The 21,980-nt window shown below is 50.2% G+C and overlaps 1 protein-coding gene and 1 long non-coding RNA gene across 3 annotated transcripts; both read right to left on the bottom strand.

The window, feature by feature from the left end:
* Window positions 1-308: 308 nt before the first annotated feature.
* Window positions 309-5,812, bottom strand: Rmi2 (RecQ mediated genome instability 2). The gene is made up of 2 exons (XM_021648391.2): window positions 5,485-5,812; window positions 309-1,130 (listed from the first exon to the last, which is right to left on the bottom strand). The coding sequence occupies exons 1-2, from the start codon at window positions 5,783-5,785 to the stop codon at window positions 982-984; spliced, it is 450 nt and encodes a 149-aa protein (XP_021504066.1). The 5' UTR covers window positions 5,786-5,812; the 3' UTR covers window positions 309-981.
* Window positions 5,813-6,817: 1,005 nt separating this feature from the next.
* On the bottom strand, window positions 6,818-21,740 carry LOC132646478 (uncharacterized). 2 transcript variants are annotated; one of them, XR_009584770.1, is made up of 3 exons: window positions 21,546-21,740; window positions 11,169-11,412; window positions 6,818-7,797 (listed from the first exon to the last, which is right to left on the bottom strand). It is a non-coding gene; the product is annotated as an uncharacterized LOC132646478 (long non-coding RNA). The 2 variants fall into 2 exon arrangements; XR_009584771.1 differs by lacking the exon at window positions 21,546-21,740 and adding an exon at window positions 12,626-12,685.
* Between the last annotated feature and the right edge of the window lie 240 nt (window positions 21,741-21,980).

Here is a 21,980-nt window from a genome sequence, read left to right as displayed (position 1 = left end):
CAGAAACCAAGCATACTGGTGCACACCAATAATCTCAACACTCAGGAAGTGGGGGTGGGAGGGTCAGGAGTGTGAGGCCACCCTGGGCTATGTAAGACCCAGTCTTTAAAACAAGCAAGCAAACAAAAAGATAGTCAAGCTTAGTCAAGCTTAAAACTACACCATATAAAATGTTACTAATGGTAGAATACCAGCGAAGTCCTGCAGCAATATTGGAACATAATATGGACTGCCTTGTCTTTACCATCCAGATACGAACCTAGCCTGGGTAATCAGCACAAAGCCAAAACCCAGCCCTGACACAATCCCATCGGAAAGGCATTTTATTCGGAGAGGTGATCAGGACTGAGAGCCTGCAGGCTGTGCCCACCCTGGCTGTCTCTCTGCAACAGTTTTGAAGCAGAAGGCTTGAAAAGTCTCCTTCCATTTTGAATTTTTAACTTCAACAAAGAATTCTGAGAATATTCCAACCATTCTCAACAGCTGTTCCCACCTTCTGGATCTAAGGAAAACAGACAATGAGGAATAAACATTGAAGCAGAGAGAGTCCTGTCAGCAAGAGGCTGCCTGCTGGTATCTGTCCCTGGTAGATGCAGGCCACAAGGCCATTCTGTCCTCATGCACACAACTGCACTTTAATCCCACTGGCAAAAACTGAAACAGCAGGGGAGAGTCAAGGAGGAAGTGTTATCACTCGACAAATCAGGAAACGACAACATTTTCCCATGTGCTTTAGAGAGAGAGAAAAATGAACACACACAAATGACAAAAGGGGGTGGGAAACAACCAGAGCATCTGCTTCTCATCAGCAAGCAAAGCACTGGGCAGAGGAGTGGCTGAGTCAACTGAAGTTCGGCTCCCAGGGTCTGGACGTCTAGCTCAAACAAAGCAAATCTCTTCAAGAAACTTTTTCGATGTCCCTGAGCCCCACACGGGGGTAAATTACTTCCGAGGGAAAGCTGATCTGAGAGGGTGCCAGCCCTAGGGGATGCTCCTATGCAAGTCTTCCACCTCCAGTTCCCACATGCTTTCGTGCACAGGATTGTCAGAAAGATCCGTCATCTTCACGGCCTGCAGGCAGGGCTCAGGACTACAGGCCTGAACCACCCCCATCACCATCACATACTTTCCTGGGAAGAGAAGAAAAGGACCTGGTGATGTTCATATTAACAAGGCAGGTGAGGCAAACCACAAAGGCCCTGACTTCAGGGCCTTGGTCAGAGAAGGCAGATGGAGACGAACAGTTATCTAGGGCTCAGGGGATGAAGCTCAGAGGCAAAGCTCAAGCCTAGCATGCACTAGGTCCTAGGTTTGATCTTTGGCCCTGAAAAACAAGAGAAGGAGTAGCTAAGGGGTTGGCCTAGTTGGTAAAGGGGTTCCCATACAAGTTTGAGGATCTGAGTTCAGATTCCCTGCATCCATGCAAAAAGCATGGCAGGGTAGTATGCAAATGTGATCAATGTCAAGGAAATGGAGACAGAAGGATCTTTGGAGCTCTATGCTCCTGGTTCAACGGAAGACCCAGCCTCAAAAAATAAGATGGAGAACAATCAAAGAAGACACTTGATGTGACCTCTGGCCTCCACATACACAGACGTGCAAGCACACCCCCACACAATAACATGCACACATTAATACAACCCTGACAGTACACACCAAAACAAAGGCAGCCAGGGATCAAAACAGATACATATATGAGCAATGAGATCACCACTTAACCTGGCGGATGCCATCTGCGTCTTGCTGGCATATGCTTTTCACATGCTAAACTCAACAGGAGGCTCAGCAGTCATGCCCCTGGAATGCAAGCAACTCTGGATCCCAGTGAATTAGAATTAAGACACACCACCCCAGGCAGGGGCAGAAAAAACTGAAGCTTTGCTTTCAGTCCCGTTCATTACTCAGTGCCAGAGTGAGTGACTGGTCTCTGTTCACAAGTGGGGCACTCCTGCAAAGCCACTTCCTGACAGCAGAAATGTAAATCCAATTTTCCCTCCCCACTGCCAAAAATAAAAAATAAAAAAAAAAATAAATAAATAAAATGCAGGCCAGGGATCAGCAAAGCCTTCCTCTCACCACCCACCACATACTGCGCTGCTGTTCCAGTCCCTGCCACCCCTACTGAATCCCAAGCCACACTGGGCACATAAGGAAATCAAGAGAAGAGCAGGCTGCCTCTAGATGATCTGACATATTATTAACCACAACTTCCTATTCCCAGGGGGAAGTGTCTCTCCTTGAAAGCGCAACTTGGCTAGTCATAAACCACACAAAATGCAATTGTGTAGAAAGTCCCTGTCACGGCAGGAAAGGCAGGCAGCCAGACCCCTGCATGCCCGGCTTCCACCAGCAGGAATGAGCTTGCATACAAGCCCAGGACTTGACTGAAAGAAGCCAGGGTCCACACAGGGATCTCTGAATTAACTCTACATCGAATACTGGCTGTCTTCAGTACATGGCCCCAAACCCTCAGAATTACAAGGCTGAAGACCAGGGGAGGCTAAACGGCCTTTCAGTGCTGCCGCATGGCGCCCCGTTCCCTACCTCCTGGCCTTTGCACACGCTGTTCAAAGGAGCTGGACAATCCACCACCCTACACAGACATGGGGTGTCCCAGTTCTGACAATGAACATCCTGAGGCTCAGCCACCCAAGAGGGTTAGTTCCTAAAGATGACTACAACACAGCCTTCAGGGCTGTCTCCTCCAGGAAGCCTTCCCTGACCCCCTGGAGCCTTGAACATGTACACTTCTGTGCCTAGTTCTGTATCTAACTCTCCCAAATAAATACCAGATAAACCAACAAGCCAGAAGGACAAAAGTCTCTATATGCTCTGCAGCTGGAGGTCCAGGTGGCCTGAGGCAAGCAGTGGCAGCACCCAGCAGTGGCTAACACATGGTACGAGTTGGGACTTCTACTTCGCAAACACTGAGGCAGGTACCATGAGCACCACTCAAATAAAAGAAAGAGCTGCCACTGCCCTGTGCACACACCCTCTGGGCTCACATCTCAATGACACCTTGTGTTCTAGTGGCCTTGTTTACTTCCCTGGCTCCCAATGACATGATTCATGAGCAAAAGGAAACAGTATGGGCCCTGCCCCTGGGCACACAGGCTAGAGGGTGAGGCCAACAGGTTCAGTCCAACACAGGGACATGTGCTCGGCGCCAGGCTCATTCCACTGTTGGCACCAGGCTTAAGACACTGTCCAAGGCTGCCTTCAAGGGCCATTGCCTGGGACAGGACACAAAGCACCATGAATTGGAGCAAAGCCAAAGTCAAGGCCAAGGGCAGTCAGCTTTTCCTGTGAAGTCAGGCTTTCGTGGGTCAGAGGCTCTCTGCACAACTACTGGGCTTGTCAGTGATGCGGCGACCCTAACCTTTTGCAGATTCACAACACAGGCATTTCACTTCAATTAAACTTCACTTGCAGGTCTGATTTCAAACAGCATATACTTTTCACACATCATCATTTTCTCTAGACACCGCAAAATGTAAAACATAGGCCAGGTATAGTGAGCGGCACAAGCCTTTAACACCAGTGCCTGGGGGTTGTAAGCAGGTGGTGGATCTCTGTGAGTTCAAAGCCAGCCTGATCTACATAGTGAGCTCCAGGCCATCCAAGGCTGCAGAATAAGACTCTCAAAACAAAACAAACAACAACAACAACAAAAAAACAAAAAACAAAAAAAAAAAGGTAAAACCTGGGCCAGTAAGGCAGCTCAACAGTAAAGGGACCTGCTGCCAAACCTGACAACCTGAGTTCAGTCCCCAGGACCCACAGAACTAACTCCCACAAGTCGTCCTCTGACCTTTACATAAGTATTATAACATCCGAGCACACACATATGCACACACACACATACACCATCACTCAAAATAAATAAATGTAACAAAAATAGATTTAAAGAGCCAGGCATGGTGGTGAAAACCTTTAATCCTAGCACTCAGGAGGCACAGGCAGGCAGACTTGAGTTTGAGGCCAGTTTGGTCTACAGAAAGAGTTCCAGGACATCTAGGGCCACACAGAGAAACCCATTTCAGGATAAAAGTTCAGTAGTAAGGCACGGAGTCTGATTCCCAGCACACAACATACACATACACATTCTGTGTGTGTGTGTGTGTGTGTGTGTGTGTGTGTGTGTGTATGTGCCTGCTTTTAGTTTACAGGCCCTTTGAATTTGCTAGTCCTAAATTAGAGTAAGGCTGGAAGAGAAAGGGAGAGAGGAAGGAAGGAGGGTTGGGGAGGGATAGCAGAAAAGGTAACCTAAGTCTGAATCAAAAACAGCCCAGGTCAGACCCCCTGACCTAATTAATCTGTCTCTAGACAGAATCCAAGACTTTCTGAGCAGGAAGCACTCTTAAGAGTTTGGCCTGATTTCACAGAGAAGACAGCCACAGAAAGGCAAGCCTGCTGAATCTGTAGGCTTCCTTTAGAAGCTTCCTGAGCATGTGTCCACAAAGTCAAATACAAGCAGGCTTTGTCTATCTGGGTCACAGGTGCAGCCTTGCATCTCACTTGAAGCCTCATGTATGATATGTGTTCACCTGACATCCCTGGCCAAAGAGATCAGACTCCAGGTGCCTAACGGCTGTCTCTTAAAACATCTGGTTCTCAGGACACCCAGGTGTCAGGCACTGGACCAGATCCTAGAGTCAGGTCCAAGTGCTGTAGTAGCTTGGAGGGCGGCCTCAAACCCAGCAATAGCAGCATCTCCTTGGGGAGTATCAGAAGCAAGTCTTGAGACTCAGAAAACCTGAAGGGATGGGCTTCAACACGCTCCTAGGCAAATGTGCTGGTTGGTGCGCCCTCCACCAACGAGTACGAGCAGTACGAGCAGCAGCTGCTCCTGAACTCTCAATCCTAGCTATGTAGTTCTTGGTAGCAGACGGACAACCCCTCCAGGCACCAGCAGCTTTCCCAGAGAAAGGTCCACTTACCTTGGGACATTAAAAATGTACACAGGTGAGGCTGGTATGGGGCTCAGTTGGCAGAGTGCGTGCCTAGCATGCACAAAGCCCCGGGTTTGAGGCTCAAAATCTCATGAACTAGGTGTGGTGGCATATGCCTGTAATCCCAGCACGCTGGAGATGGAAGCAGGAAGCTCAGGAGTTCAAGATTATCCTCAGCTACACAAGGAATCTGAGGCCAGTCTAGGCTACATGTAGCCCTCTTTACTTTTTGTTCTGAGACAGGCTCTCACTAAGTTGCCTAAGTCGGCCTTAAACTCATTCTGCGGCTCAGACAGGCTTTGGATTTTGCCGTCCTCCGGCCTCAGTCTCCTAGTACTGGGATGAATGGTGTGTGTGCCACCAGGCCGGGCTGGAACCTACATCACTGAACGCAGTGGCAGGTGTTGATGTCCCCTGATGGCTTTGGGAGTCACTGACAGGGGTTGGGACAGGAAGGGTGGCGAATGCCAGGTGGGACCGCTCTGCCCCCTGGAGGGACAGCCCCCTGCTGAGCCGGTCCAGCTCACGTTACCTGGAAGAAGGCAGGGCCGGCCGCGTGGTACCCGCTCCAGGCCGCGCACGGAGAAGGCCCCGCTCGGGTCGCGCAGCCGCGCCTGGCCGCCTTCCGCCGCCAGCACGGTGCCCTGCATCCACACGGCCGCCAGCTCCAGCGGCGCGCGGCCCACGGCCGCCCGCGACAGCCGCCACGCGCCCGGGCCGCCCTCCGCGTGGCGCCGCAGCTGCCCTGCCAGCACCTTGAGTGGCGGCGACCGAGGCAGCCGTACGGCCCCGGGGCCACCTGAGGACAGCGACTCGGACGCCGCAGCCGCCATGCCGCGCCGCCGCCACTTTCCCGCCAACTCTGACCGACCGCGGGGGCTTGGCGAGCGGCGACCAATCAAGAGCGGGCCGGCCGGAGTCAGTCAATGGCTAGGGCTGGGGGGCGGGACCGCCGTGCCAGGAGTGCGCATGCGTACTCCGAGTAAGGGCCTGACGCTAAAAAAGGAATGGGTTAAATTGAATTAAATAGAAAAATAAACAAACAAGCCCAGCACGCCTGTCAGCACAGCACTTGGGCAGGCGGAGGCGGGCAGATCTCCGTTTGAGGCCAGCCTGATCTACAAAGTGACTCCAGGACAGCCAAGGCTACACAGAGAAACCCTGTCTCGAAACAAACAAACAAACAAACAAAACCCAAAAAATGAAAACAAAAGAAAGAAATATAAACAAAGACAGGAAGATAAGAAATTTAATTTTTCAAGAAAGAGCAACCATTTAAACCACGTCTCCAGTGTTAAAAAGTAAGACGTGCTCAACAATAGTGGATGAGCCAGGCGGTGGTGCACGTCTTTAATCTCAGTACTTGGGAGGCAGAGACAGGTGGATCTTTGTGAGTACAAGGCCAGCCTGGTCTATAGAGTGAGTTCCAGGACAGCCAGGGTTAGACAGAGAAACCCTGTCGGGGGTGGGGGACAGGGGTTGTTGATTTTTGATAATCAATCTAATCTTAGAGCCAAAATAAAAATGTGTGCCCTTAGCAATACATTACCACAGGAAAAGCAGAGACGGAAATAGATCCTTGAATCTTTTTGATAAGAGCTCACATCTGCACACAGGAGAGAAAGTTCTAGAGGACCACTTTAAGCATGGCCCAAGACACTAACTGGTGAGCGGGTTTGGTTGTACTCTTTTCCTGCCTCATAGATAGGGCTGAATATGTGCTGGTAATTTAGGTAAGATATTTTTTTATCAAGCATCTTTAGAAATTGGTCTTTTGTCCAGACTATATATAGTACATCCCTGAAATTATCATAAGAGTTTTATCAGGAAAAACCTTTAAAAAGAAAATAAGTATACATGTTTGAATTTAATGATTAAAGTTTTTATTTCAGAACAAGTTGTGCTGGTTCATACCCTAGCACTCAGGAGTTCAAGATCATCCTTAGCTACTCAGTGAATAGGAGAGCCAACCTGGAGGCCCAAGATCACAGTAAGTCCAAACATCACAGTAAGGCAACCAAACCCGCTCCTACTGCTGCCTGGGGATCAAGATGCAGAACTCTCAGCTCCTCTCCAGCACCATGTCTGCCTGCATGCTGTCATGCTTTTTGCCATGATGATAATGGACTAAACCTCTGAAACTGTAAGCCAGCCCCAATTAAATATTTTCTTTATAAAAGTTGCCTTGGTCATGGTGTTTCTTCGCAGCAATAAAACTCAAACTAGCAATAAAACTCAAACTTGTATCTCATTTTTCCTTAGTAACTTGTATCTCATTTTTCCTTAGTAATTAACATCTTTCCACATCATTAACATCCACCTGCTTTCTCTTGGAAGGTTGCATAATATTCTATTTGACTTATCACGTGTACAGCATTAAGGCAATTTATAAGTATTCATGTTACAACTATTGATTTTGTGAGACTAAATCTTTGTGCTTACATCTCAGATAAAAATTTTAGGAAATTATTTCCTAAAAAATTGGTGCCAATCAGCAGCTGCTGATAACCATGAACTCATGATCTCCCTGCTTCTGTTTCCCCGAGCTGGAATCATCAGCATGCACCAGCGTGGCACTGGGATTGAACCCAACATGTCATACACAACCAGGCGAGTTATACTGCCCAGGGACTAGTTCTTTTTTGGTTTTATTGAAGTCACGGTTTCTCTCTTGGCTAGGTCATAGCCCTGGGCTTCAAACTCAGAGACCTGCTTGCCTCTGCCTCCTGAGTGCTGACATTAAAGGCATGTACCACCACATCTGACCAGGAACCAGTTAAGAGACTCGTTGTCCTCACAGGGCCTTCCACAGGAACAGGCATCCACAGCTTATTCAGCAAGAGTTCTGTAAAGCAATAAAGACATCAAGGGGCTGGCAAAATAGCTCAGCAACAAGAAGCCTGCTATCAAGGCTGATGACCTGATTATCCCCAGGACCCACTTGATAGAATGGTAGAAGGAAAAACTGACTCCCACAAGTTGTCCTTTAACCCACACCTGCACTGCACTATAGGAACACACACACACGTACACACACACGCACACACACACACACACTGGGGTGGGGGGTAAAATCAGTTAATTAAAGATAGTAAGTCAGGCTCTGCCCTTGGGACTCTGAAGGGAGTATCCCCACAGGCTGTTAAGATCCTGGAAAGGCTATTCCCCAGGGGTGAGGAAGCTCTGTGGCTTGCTCAGACATTCACCTTGACTGTTCCATCATGCTGGAGGGGGAACTGGTTCCTAGACTGAGCCAGCAGCCAGGAAAACCAAGCGAGCCCATCCTTCCACACCCAGGGGCTCTGCTGGTATCCAGAAGCCTGATAAGTGATGTGGGGAAGCAGCTGGGGTGAAACAGAGGCTCCTGGGAATCCCCCACCAGTCTCTGGGCCTCCTGATGGCTCCCCAACACTCAACCACAAGGCTGCTGACAGGAATTCCCCCAAACCCAAGCCTGAACATGGCCTGAGAGTGCAATTTCCTCTCCCAGAGGATAGGTGTTCCTCGTGGGAGCTATGTGCCTGCCTCGGGAGGAGACAGAAGCTGTCAAGGTTTCAGAACGGCTGGGATGAAGGAGCGATAGAGGGGTTGGGGCAGAGATGCGGTGCCTCCAGGACCCCCTTTCTTCTTTCCAATACTTGTGCGTGTGTGGTGCTTGTCCATGCGGGTCTGAGCATGTGCACGTCAAGCATGTGTGCATGATGTTGATCATGTGTACATGATGAGGAGGCCAGAGGCTGTTGATGTCCCATCTCTTCCTTCACCACTCTCCTCTTCGCCATATTTTCTTTCATGTGTTTGTGTGTGCATGCATGTGTGTGTCCCTGTCTGTCTGTCTGTATGTATGTGTGTGTGTATGCCAGAGAGACGCTGTATACCTGTGGAGCTCAGAAGACAATTTGCAGGAGACCGTTCTCTCTCCTTCCACCATGTGGGTCCCCTGGTGGATCTCTGGCAGCCGTGGGTGACAATGAGTCCTTTCTCATCGAGCTCCCTCATTACTCTCAAATTTTTGTTTTTGTTTGTTTGTTTTTTGAGACAAGGTCCCACTATGTAACCCCAAGCGGCCTGAAACTCACAGTCTACCTGCCTGTCTCCCAAATGCTAGGTTAAAGACGAGCACATGTCCAGACCCACATTTTTCTTAAACAACTTGAATATTTTTCATTATTTCTGGTAACTTCTGTGTGGGTGTATGCATGCTACAGTGAGCGTACAGAGGTCGGAGGGCAATCTCATGGAGCTGATTATCTCCTTCCACCTTAACGTGGGCTCCAGTGCCGAATCCAGGTTGGCACACTTTGACTTCGAGCTCGAGACACTGTGAGTCAAGACCCTTTAGGAGGCCGAAGGACGCTTTCACAGAGGTCACCAAAACCACCAGAAAACACAGATGTTTACATTATAATTCATAACAGGAGCTGAACTAAACTACAGTTGTGAAGTAGCAATGAAAATAATTTTATGGTGGGGCCACCACAACATGAGGGTCATAGCATTAGGAAGGCTGAGCACCACGGCTCTAAGCCCTTTCCCCAGCCCTCTACCATAGATTCTGAGACAGGGTCTCGTCCTGAACCTGCCCGTCTCGCCTAGGTTGGTTGGTCAGTAATCTCCACAGCTCTGCCTCCCGGGGCTAGAGTTCCCAGCCCAAGCTGCCACACCTGGTTTTTCACGTGGGCACTAGAAATTCGAACTCATTGGCCAGTAAGCTGTCTTCTCCGGCCCTGTGCCGCCTTGTTTTACTCCCTGGCACGGCTGAAGCAGCTGAGGTTTGGGCCAATGACAAACCTCAGGCTATCTGGCTAGGGAGTGGGCCACCAGAACTGAAACACAAGTGCACGTGGGGCCACTTCAGTTCTTCACCCATGTTTTCTTTGCTGATGTTTCTAGCGCTTTGTTTCGTGTTATCCCATCATGCCTTGCCCTGCTTTCTCTCAGCTGAAACCTGGCTTGGTCCTCAAATGACTGCCAGCTTTTACCACGTCCTATCTGCAGGGAGCCAGTCTGGATTTCTTGGTACTAGAAGCAGTGCCCTACTCTTCCAGGCAAGTTTGCGTGTGTTGTGGGGTACTGATGTCCAGAGAATCCTTTGTTGTAGGTGTCTGTCCTGTGTTCTCTGCCAGATGCTGAGTGGTATCCTATTCCTCCTCAAGTTGTGACTACTGAAACCTGTCTTCAGACACTGCCGACTTCCGTGTGTATGTGTGTGTGTGTGTGTGTGTGTGTGTGTGTGTTTGAGTGTGCATGTGTGAAGTCATCCTGAGAGTATCATCCTAAGCAACCTGCTTCACTCTGCTTCAGACCATACTGGAGACTGCCCATCTCACAAGCAATGCCAAAAGGCTCAAATTCAGATGCCAGCAGGGGCCCAGCAGGTAACTTTGTTATAGAAGAGACAGACCTATACCAATGCCATTCAGCCATTGGTCACCGTGCAGGAAAGCAGGTGGTCCTGGGGTTGTCAGATTCATTGTTTTGTTTTTGTTTTTGAGACATTTCTATATGGAACAAGGTGTCCATGTATGTGTACATGTCCGTGTCCATGTGTATGTGTGTGTGTGTGTGTCTGTGTGTGTCCGTGCACACATGTGCGCATGCGAGTGTGTGTGTGTGTGTGTGTGTGTGTGTATGTGGGTAGGTCAGAGGTGAACCTCCATTATCATTCCTCAAGAGCGGCTCACCTTGTTTGGTTTGGGTTTTTGTTTTGTTTTGTTTTTGTGTTTTCAGACAAGGTCTCTCACTGGCCAGGAGCTCTTCACGTAGGCCGTGCTGGCAGAGTCGAACTAGCAAGCTCCTGAGATCACTTGCCTCCACCTCCCCAGGGCTGGGAATACAAGCGTGTCTCACATACTGAACTTTTTCACTTGGGTTCTGGGGACTGCACTGAGGTCCTCACGCTTGCACTAAACACTTTATAGACTGAGCAGTCTCCTCAGACCTCGGCACTGTTTAATGTTTCCTCCTGGTGGAGAGATGACTCAGCGGGTAAGACTATCTGTTGGCTTTGCCGTGGCCCTGAGTTCAGGTCTCCGCGCTCAGGGAATGCCAGCTCCAGTGGACCTGATGCCTCTGGGCCAGGCAGGCACCTGCCAAGGCACACACACAATAATAACTACAAATAATGAAAATACCTCTTTAAAAAACCCTGCTAATAATGAAAACCGTAAACCGAGTTAATTGTAAACCCAGGGTCACTGAGAGTCTGCTGCTCACCTGAGCTGTGTGCCTTTGAGCTCTTTTGGTTGCAAGGGTTGTGTGGGAAGAATGGCCAGTCCAGGACCTGTGTGAAATGCTTTCCCAGCTCCGCAGCTCCACAAGCTTCACTGTCACAGCAGGCAGCGGTGTAGACATGTTGCGAGAGCCTCTCCTCCCTGGGCGCCTTGCAATCCAGCACCAGAAGTTTTCTTCCCACACTTCCCAGCATAAACAAAGCCCTTTGGAAGGGCTTTCCTGCCACCTGTTCCAGAGACGACAAAGGTGAGCAGGGTGGAATGATGATCTGGACTCCACACTCACCCTCCCTATTTACCAGCTCCTCGGCACACCGGGCTGGTGTGCCTACGTGTGTGTGTGCATTCGTGTTTGTGTGTGTGTGTTTGCTCTGCCTGGTTGCTTTTAACTGAAGGAACTGCCCTAGGAGTTTATTCTAGAAGGTATCTGCACAGCCCATTCATGGGAGCAGTAGCTTCGGACTCCTGTTGGAGCGCCACACCAGGTTCTGTGAGTGCTCATCTCCTCCTCAAGACCACCACGGCAAGTCAGTGTTTCCCTCAAGTCCACTTCAGAGATGAGGAAGCTGAGGCTGAGCAGGGGAGGTAGCCTGCCTGAGAGTTTCAGCTAGCCACACGTTCAGCATGGCATACGTTCACCGGGAAAAGAGGGCTCTCTCAGGCGTCTTTCAGTCTGCACGCCAGGGTGGGATGCCTGACCAACCAACTCAGCCTCTGGCCTTCGAGTGTCAGCAGGGGAGAATTCCATGGGAATGTTTTTGTTTTACATATTTTTTAATGAATAAAACATGTCTTGGCTATTAGTTGCTGGAATGCCTCAGGTATGTGAGGGGGCTGTGCACAAAGTTTGCCATCTATTCTGAAATGCAGCAGAGAATCCTGTGGATGGTAAGTGGGATGGGGAAACAGTGGCCTGGGAGACAGCGAGAGTCTGCTGGTTGTGAGGTATGTACGGTGGGTACATGGCTGTTTCCAGCTCAGTTCTTTGAGCAATACAGTCTTAGCTGGGCACAGTGGTACGCCCTGTAATCCTAGCACTTTGGAGGTGCAAACAGAAAGATCATTATTTCAAAGCCAGTCTGGGCTATATGAGACTTGCCTCAAACAACAATACAACAAAACCTCCACTCCATGGGGGTGGGGTGGCTCACTCCTGTGATCCTGAGGAGGCTAACACAGGAGGATTGCTTTGAGTTTGGGGTTAGCCTGGGTTATGTAAAGAGTTGCAGAGTAAGACTGTGTCAAGGAGTGAGGGAGAAGAGAAGAACAGAACAACAGCAACAAAAACTCTGTAGAGATGTTGAGCGTAGTCTGTGGCACAGCTGGAAAGTCCACCAGTCCTTCCGGAGCCATCAAAGAAACCACCCTGGTTCGTGCACAGCACCAGAGTGGAAGGTTGGGGAGGGGCCCACAGAGACCTGGACAAACTCAGGTGCTCACCAGGCTCAAAGGTCACACATGACGGGTTACATTAATTTGATATCTGGGAAGAAGCACGCTATAAGAAAAGAGAGAAGATAAGTTACCTAGGGCTGAGGGGAGGGGAGGGGGTGACAGCGAAGGGGCAGGGAGAAGGACGGTAGGATGATGAGATTGCTTAGCACACTGGCTGTGGTGGTTACAGGAATCTGAGCTGTGTAGAAGCGCATAGTACGGGTCTGCTGAGATGCTCGGCAGATGGAGGTGCTTGCTAGGAAAGCCTGGCGACCTGAGTTCCCTCCCCAGAACTTACGTAAAGTGGAAGGAGAACACTAACTCCACAGTTATCCTCTGACCTCTACACGCATGCTGTTGACGTAAGCATCCTCAGCCCCACTCAAACAATAATAGTAAATAAAGTAGTGTCATGAACCTATGATCTTAGGACTTGAGAAACAAAAGTAAGAGGATTATGCAAAGCTGGTCTGGGCTACACAGACAGTGGGATACCAGCCTGGGCTTCATGAATAAGACCTTGTCTCAAAACAAAAATAAACAGAACTGTACACACACACACACACACACACACACACACACACACACGAACTCAGAGAGATGGTTCAGCTGTTAGGGCAACAGGAATTCAATTCCCAGCACCCATATCAGGCAGCTCACAATCAATGCTTTTGGCCTCCTCAGGCACCCACACTCCCTGTACATACCCAAAGGCACACACATCTTACACATAATTAAAAAGAATAAATACTAGAAAAATAAGGGAAATAAGGTGGAGAGTGATAGAGAAAGATAGACATTGGACTCTGGCACTCATATACCTGTGTGTGTGCACATCTGCACACACATGTTCAAACACATCAGAACAGGCACATGCATAGCCACACATAAATAATGACATTAATAGTGCACCACATACGGATCACTGAGTGCTAAGTCGGCCTTACAGAAAGAGCCTAAACCTTACAGGTGAAGAAACCGCCGAGGCGCAGGGCTTAGCAGGGGTCGCTCACCTCCAACACCTTCTCCAGAATGTGTGTAAAGGAGGGCTAAACATTATCCAAAGTCGCCTAGGGCTTAGACCATCTGGTCAGCAGGTTCTCCTCTGTCTCGGGTGTCATCGGGACAGTGTAGGCCTGACTTCCAACAGCACACTGTCCACATCAGCAAGGGAGCCTGGTGCGGGACTCCGTGTACCCTGTGACACTAGTATGATCTTTCTGTGTGAAGACTCCCTTATGGAATAAACAAGAAGCTGGGGCCAGTGTGTTAAAACTGTAACAGCCCCCTTTTCTGGTAATAACCCCAATTCTGGGAAAGTGAAACTGTCCCAGAAAAATTGAGACTGACATTGTCTGCCATGTACAGAGGAAGAAGATGCCTCTGAAGCTGGGTGTGGTGGTGCACGCCTTTAGTTCCAGCCCTTGAGGGAGAGGCAGGCAGATCGCCGAGTTCAAGGACAGCCAGGGCAACACACAGAAACCCTGTCTCTGAAAAAAACAAAACAAACAAAACAAAAAGACGCTTCTGAGTAGGCAAAACCAAACTGCCTCATGCCCCAAGAAAAAAGGAGGGTGGCGTGGGAGATGGCTAGTTGGGTGAGGACCTGAGTTCAAATCCCTGTACTCATGTAAAAGACCCAGGTGTGGTTGTCTGTCTGTCAGCCCATTGCCAGGAAGACAGAGACAGGATACTGGTGCTCACTGGACACCTAGTCTAGCCAAGTAATCCCCAGGCTCTGAGAAACCCTGCCTCAAAAACTAAGGTGGCATTGGGCTGGAGATGACTCAGCGGTTAAGAGCACTGGATGCTCATTCAGAAGTCCTGAATTCAATTCCCAGCAATCACTTGGTGGTTCACAACTATCTATAAAGGGATCTGATGCCCTCTTCTGTCTGATGCTCTTTTCTGTCATATAGGCAAATAGAGTACTCATATACATAAATGAATAAATCTTTAAAAAATGAGGTGGTAAGCAACTGAGAAATACAACCAATTATGATCTCTTGCCTCTGTGCACATGTGCACACCCCCACAATGTGCATGAACCCCCCCCTTAAAGAAAACAAACAAACCGAAAATGCAAACATGTGGCTTGGAAAGGGCCATAGCAGCAGGGAAATTTTTGTGAGTGGCTTTGGGAGAAGTACAGCAAGGAGTCAGGGTAAATAGATCACCATTTGAGGCTAAAGTCCCAAAGTGGTTCCTCCTAACCTCCCTGGACGGAGGCTTTGGTGGCAGAGGGAAAGGACCCCAGCACAAAAATTAGAGACAGCCATGCTCTCCCCCAGCCAGAACGCTAGTGGGGCTAGGGACTCGGGCTGTGCTCTCAAGTAGACCCAGCTGGGAATAAGGCAAGCATGAGTTGCTGGAGACATTCTTTTTAAAACACTGACCCCTGAGGCTGCAGAGTTGCGTCAGAGAATTTGCATGAACCTGAGGCTGGGCTAAGAGGCTAGCCTTCCCCGGGGACCTGTGAGCAGAGGCCCAGCTGCCATGGGGCCAAAATAATGTCAGCCCCAGCATCCAGAACATCAACTACCAAGACAGGGAGCTGGAGAAAGCTGGGGCCCAGCCCAGCTGAGAGCTGGAGAAAGAACTGGTGGTCTGATGACAAGAACCCCAGGAGGGAACAGCCAGTGCAAGGCCCTGAGGTGGAGGTGCCTGGTGCAGAGTGAGAGAAAGGAGCCAGCTTTGGAGGCATGGAGACAGGCTGGTCTAGCTTGGGTGAACTTAAGGGCCACTGGAAGGAAACTGGATTTTGTTGCCTGGAGGATAGGGTGAGGTATGATGGGCTTTTTCTTCCTGGCACATGACCCTGGCTGATGTGTGGAGAAGAGATACAGTTGAGAGAGGCAGAACCACAGAGGTGGGACATGGAGCAGGCTTACTGAAGCATGGTGCAGGGCCTGAAAGAGGCCCTGGCCCAGGTGAAGCCAAGGTTGGGGACTTGGCAACTGGGTCCATGCAGGTGATCTTGACAGAGCAGAGACCAGTTTGAGTGAGGGTACCTCACCAGGATTCTACCTCCTTCCGCAGGAAGCTTGGTGTGTGTGTGTCGCTCCTACTTCAGTTTTCCTCTCCATCCTGGCAGCATTCTGCGCCCAAGGCCCCAGCACCCTTCCCACTCTTTCCAGCCTGTGGAGACCTTAGTGACTTCGGGTGTGCAGTCCCTCCTACCTCAGGACCCTTGCTCCTCCCTCAAGTGGAGAGGGCCTCAAGATGGCTGCTTTAGAGTCAGCACAGATGTGCTGACCTCCAACCTAGCCAGCTCCCAACTAGGACTCTGAGTGTCTACAAGGGCCTCAGTCACTCTCTTTGCAGAGTGGGTCTCTACAGGAATGGCAACATGCATGCTACTGTGCCTGCTCCCTTTAGAGACTATATTTCTGTTACTGAGAGAGACCTGAGCCTCTCTGAGGCCCACACACAGCCTTGGCGCAGGTTCCTACTTGAACTCTCCTGGCCAGCTGGGCCCTGTAACCTCAGGGAGAAGCTAGGGTCTTGTTTAAAATGCAACAGAAGCCAGGTGTGGTGGCAGATATTTGAAGCCTGGAAGCAACTTGAGAGGCTGAGGCAGGAAGCTATTAAGTTCCAGGCCAGCCAGGGCTACACAGCAAAGCCTTATCTTAAACTAACATTAAAAAGGGTTGGGAAAGCAGCTCTGGGGTAGCCAGCATTGAAAAGCTGCAGGCTCCATCCCCAGCAATTGCTTCTCCTCCTAGGGCTCTGGGAGAAAGGAGCCCCACACCTCCCAGGCAGCCCTGCCTTCACCAGTGCGTGACCTCCCTTGGGTGCCTGTAGCTAGCTTCATGCCACAGGTGCTGAGGCCAGATGTCCCATCATCACGTGTACCCCTCTCTGCATGCTGTGGCTAGTTTCTGGAGAAGGGGAAGCCGCAGGCAGAACGGCCTGTGTGGTGAGGTGCCTCACCACTGTGGTGCAGGCCTTGCTGGGAACAAGAGAGGGTGACTTACAGGAACTGGGACCTCTGCACCATACCAAATGAAAGGGACGCCTTCATGCGCAGCTACTCATGTATGCACGCAACACACACAAAGCAGTTCTGCTTGCACACATGCATGTATTGCACATACAGGCAAATGAGCACACAAAAAGGAACACACTGACACATGGGCTCACATATTTATAAGCATGCACTAACGCACAGACACATACACAGACAGACCTGAACATGTACACACATGCACTGCACTTATCAGCACACACATTACACACACACACACACACACACACACACACTGCAGGCCCACATGGGCATGAATATGCACCAACAGATGGACACATTCACAGGCAGACGCATATGTGTCTACGCATGCATGCATTGTACATATCAACATGCACACATGCACACATGAACCTATACAGGCACACACTAACACACAGGCACATACTCAGTCTCAAAGGCTCTTCTTGCATGTGGCTTGCTGTTCTTGGCCTCAGGCCCACAAACTCCTGCTACAAAAGCTGTGTCTACAAGCAGCCAGTATGAACACATGCTAACAAGCACGTGAGGGCCAGGCCAGCCAGCGGCCCCCCACGCACAGCACCAGGCTTCCTGACCTTGTGATCACACACACTGGAAGATTTGTCCACATGAGAGTTCCTTGCTCTGCCCATGGCCGCCACCCAGGATAGCCATTCTCATCTTTCAGTGCCTCTACCAGCCTGTGCCCCATCCCACTCTAAACCACCTGCTCCCAACCAGTCACCTTCACCTAACCCACCATTCTGAAGGGAGCTGGGTGACAGGGGAATGGTGGGTTAGTGTGGGGCCCAGACATACAGATCTTCACCTCTGTGGACCTCAGTTTCATGTCACTAAAATCATCATCACCTTACTCACAATACTCCTCTTCCCTTAGAAGGGGCTAGGCAGCCAGCCAGGCCCGCAATAGATGCGCAGTAAAAAGAAATGAAACCATGTCTAACAGCCTGAGGTGCTGCTGCATCTACAGGCAGGACCCTGTGAGCACCCCAAACCCCAGGAGGCTCAACTGAGCCTCCAGGGAAGCATCTGCCTAAGCTCACTGATCTTAAACAGGTGTGACTATAGAGGGGTTCCTGTCTAGACATGATCTGCCTGCTACTGTTCCAGGCAGGCACGGGCTCCTCACGTTCCCTGTGCGGTACACAGGGGTCCCAGGCTGGCAATCAAGGCCAACAAGCAGGTAGCACAGCAGTTGTGTGGTAAGGGCTGAGGAGAGGACACAGAAGTGAAGAGGGGAAGACTTACTCAGGATGCCCCACTGACTTTTTCCTAAACCTCAGAACAAACAAGCCAGTAGCCAAAGCAACAGGAATAGACGGACTGGGGAAATGCCTGGCTTTTTACAGTGTCAATGGCTCCTGGGCAGAGCGTGTGTGTGTGTGTGTGTGTGTGTGTCCTCGAATGTGTGAGTGTGAGAGAGAGAGACAGACAGACAGTCAGACAGACAGAGATTTCCCTGCTTCTCTTCTATCTATATAGCTTTCTCTGGATGTAGAATCAGTCTAAATCTAGAACGTTCTTATTTGGGGATCCTTGGCTCTTCAGTTTAGCTTCCTCCCTTCCAAATAAGGTTATAGCCTCAGGTTCTAAGCGAGGGCTCTGTGTGTGTGCATGCGCGCGTGCACACTCACGTTTTAGCCAATACTCCTGGAGGTGGGGCAGTGCCCAGAGGGGCTTTCAGTCCCACCTGACTCTGAAATGGATGTACTTGGCAAGACCAAAGCTGCCAAACCTCGAATCTCCCTCCCCTTCCCATTGCCTCACTTGTGGAGCGGGAGGACACTGAAGATAAGATGGAGGGACTGGAGAGCTGGCTCTGTGGTTCAGAGCCCTTGCAGCAGACCTGCGTGTGCTCAGTTCCCAGCCTACAGCCAGCCGTAACTCCAGCTCCACAGGACCACACGTGCATATGAAATTCAAAATAAAAGAAAATAAAAAGTAATAATATTTAAGAGGAGAAAGGAACAGCAGTTAATATAAAGCCTCAGGCAGGAGCTGCCAGGAAAATGATCAATAACTGTTTCACAAATACGTGCCAGGCATTGTTCAGACATGGTGGCTCACTCCTACAGTCCCAGGATAAGGCTAAGGCAGGAAGATTGCTGATGTTCAAGGCCTGAGCTATATAGTGGGTTAAAGGGCAGCCTGGGCTGAGAATAAGACCTGTTTCACTCCTCACCTACAGGAAAAAAAAAATGTAGCTTGTACAACTTGAACACTCAGTAAATGCTATCAAAAGGAAGTGGGAACAGCCAAAGAATCCCTTACCAGTGGCCTCCTGGGCACTCTTTCCTTGGTGTTCCAGGGACAGGTAAGGTCCTCCTGGACCCTGAGATGGGACACAATTTCAATCCCAGCTCCTCATCAGTATCCCACATGTGGCTCCCAGACTGACTCAGCTTTAGAGGAAAGAGCAAATGCACTTATCACACAGCTGAAGCAAGAGCAAGGAGAACCAAGAGCAGGCAGGGCTCCCGAGGGCTTCCTAGAACCCTCCCAGAGCACACGCAGAGCCCTGGACAGTCTCTCCAGGTGACACTGGTGGAGGCTTCAAGCACCCTAGCTTACATTCTGCATCTGCCGTGGAAGATCTGTGACCTTGGGCACCCATTTCAGTGAGTTTGTAAGTCCCTTGAACGGCACCAGGCACTGTCTAAAGCTTGACTGTTGGAATTATTAATTTTTACATTCTACTTTTTTAAAAAATTAACCACTTTACAGCCTGATGCCAGCTCCCTCCCCCTCTCCACCCAGTCCTCCCTCTACCTCTTTTCAGAGAATGGGGGGCCACCCTGACACCTCAAGTCACAGCAGGACTAAGCCTCTCCGATCTGGGTTCACACATGGGTTCCAGAGGCACATTGAGTGTTGAGAGGCTGAAGCAGGAGGATAGCTAGTTTGAGAGCCAGACCAGGCTAGGCCACACAGGGCAGGTGTCACTCAGCAGTTTGGCCTTTTAGGACCAGAGTCAGAGAATAAGTGGGGGGAGAAAAAGCAATCAATAGCTAGCAGGAGCCAGGCAGGACCCCAGATCAAGGCTATGCCACCCCTGGAGGTGCCAGGGTCACTCACTGCACAGAAATGGGAGAGGGGCAGAGTGGCTATGAGAGGCTGAGGAGGGTGTCCCCTTTGTTGGATACAGCAACACAAGGACCTGCCCTTGCCTGTTCCCTCTGAAGCCTAATCCCCCTTCTGGGATCCTCCCCCACAGCACTAAGCAGCAAAGCAGATGGCTTTGTTTCCAGGCTACCACTGGGACCAGGGCCGCCTAGGTGCAGGGACTTCCAGCCCAGTTATCAGGGACAGGAGGAAGACCCAGTGCTGTAGTGACCGTGCCTGGATGCCCTATGAATGATCAAGTTCATCTCCAGATGGTCTGGATCTGTGTTCTTCATTTCTGCTACTTCATGTTCTTCAGTGGCCTGTTCCAGGATCAGCCCCAAAAGGAAAAAGAAAATCTGTCTGCCTGCGTGGAGACTCTTCAGGGAGGCATATCCTCCACACAGCGCAGCCCATAGACTTTATGGATTCCACTGGAGGACTTGTTTTTCTTTGGCTGATGAGGCAAGGCTCGTCATGTTTGTAAATTCCTGGATCAGCACCAGGCAGTGTGTTAATCCTGACTCCTGGAACCGGTCCATTTTCCTGACGGGCTTTGGCCCTCAGGCACCGAGGCTCTTCCTCCGCTGTGTTTTTTTTTGTTTTTGTTTTGTTTTTGAGACAAGGCCTCTTGGAGAACCTGGAGCTCACCTAGCAGGTTGGGCTGGCTGGCCAGTGAGCTCCAGTGATCCACCCACCCGTTTCTGCCTCCCCAGTGCCGGGATTTCCTGTGCTTGTTGTTGTGCTGGTTTTTTAGATGGGTAGCAGGAATTCAAAATCACATCCCCATGTTTACACAGTAAACACTTTTACCAAGTGAGCCATCTCCCCAGCCTCTTGTTTTATTTTGAGTCAGGGTCCTTAGGGTTTCTCTGTGTAGCCCTGGCAGTCCTGGAACTCGATCTGTAGAGCAGGATGACCTTGAACTCAGAGATCTGCCTGCCTCTGTTCCCAAGTGCTGGATTTAAAGGTGTGTGTCCCCACCACCAGGCAAGGTAGGATCTTATAAGGCCAGGCTGGCTTTAAAGTTGCTATCCAGCCATGTCACTTAACTCAGTTCTCCCAGCCATGAGCACCACAGCAAGCTAACTCAAGATCAAAGCCACTCTTTTCCTGACTTTTCTGGAACCAATGATGGGGATTGGGGCTGGTAAAGTGCTTGCTAGCACAAAGCCCTGTGTTCAGTCCCAGTGCCAATCCCAAATATGGTGTGATAATAATGCATGCTTGTAGGCCAACTCCTGAGAGGTGAAGGCAGGAGGACTAGAAAGTCAAGGTCATTCTCGACTACGAGCAGACTTTCAGACCATCACTCCAAACAAACAGGAGACGCTCGACCGTCACACCTGTGCAGGGTTCAGCAGAAAGCATAGGCAAAACGCCAACTCCCTCTGCCTCCCCGGGTTGCAAGGCTCCTGAAGACAATCCGTACGCAGTGTCAGGGCCACTCTGAAGGAATAGAGTATACCTGCTGGCACAGGATGACATGTCCCCCCTGAAGGGAAGAGTGGGAGCCTAAGCCACGAGGCTGAGCCCTGCCCTCCTGTGTGGGGAGGGCTGTGTTCCTGCCCTCAGTACACATAGCCTTGTGGGTTGTGGTACAAGTGCACTGAGGTTCATTTTTACCCCACCACTCTGGGCACACAGTTGGTGCCGGCTGTGTACCACCACATTGGGCATACAGTTGTTTCCAGCTGTTTACTACCACAGCATGGCTGTGCTGAATCCTTAGGAACTTGGCTGCCTTTCATCGGTAGGGCCACCAGTCTGTGTTCCTGTAAATTTAACCTGACACCTACAAGGGACATTTCTTACCTGATAGCCTGGGACAGGGTACCAGATGCAGTAGGTGCCAGGGTGTCGGGACCCTGGGTGGAGCCTAGTATAGGGAAGACTTGGCCTTTCCAGGAAACAGAAAGTGAAATTCTAGAAGAGACTGGCAGCCTTGAAGTCCCGGGAAGAGACCTGGCTGCTGCTGGCTGCTTTCCCTGCAAGTCCAGTTCCAGGATTAACATTTGTCTAGCCAGACTTGAGCTTTCTGTCAGACCAGCACATGCAGGCCATGGCAGTTGAACACTGAGTGTGAGGGGCACATCTAGACAATGGACAATTTGTGGCCACCCTACTGTTGCTATCTTGCTCTGGGCAGTGACTCTGACGGGCCTTATGTTTCACATCCCTTGGGATCCAGTGAAAATACACTGTACTAGGTCCTGTCTTGAAAGGGCATCTTGTCCCCACCATCCCCCT

Source organism: Meriones unguiculatus, chromosome 11 (assembly GCF_030254825.1).
Source record: "Meriones unguiculatus strain TT.TT164.6M chromosome 11, Bangor_MerUng_6.1, whole genome shotgun sequence".
In the NCBI taxonomy this organism is placed as follows: Eukaryota; Metazoa; Chordata; class Mammalia; order Rodentia; family Muridae; genus Meriones; species Meriones unguiculatus.
The sequence above is the reverse complement of the archived record's forward strand: the minus strand, read 5'-3'. Positions and strand labels throughout refer to the sequence as shown.

What these genes read in the sequence shown, in the direction of transcription:
- Rmi2 (XM_021648391.2), bottom strand. Translation starts at nt 5,785, where the DNA reads ATGGCGGCTGCGGCGTCCGAGTCGCTGTCCTCAGGTGGCCCCGGGGCC. An exon ending in CCGGCCCTGCCTTCTTCCAG is followed by an intron (nt 1,131 to 5,484) that starts GTAACGTGAGCT and finishes TTCTCTTCCCAG; the next exon opens with GAAAGTATGTGATGGTGATG.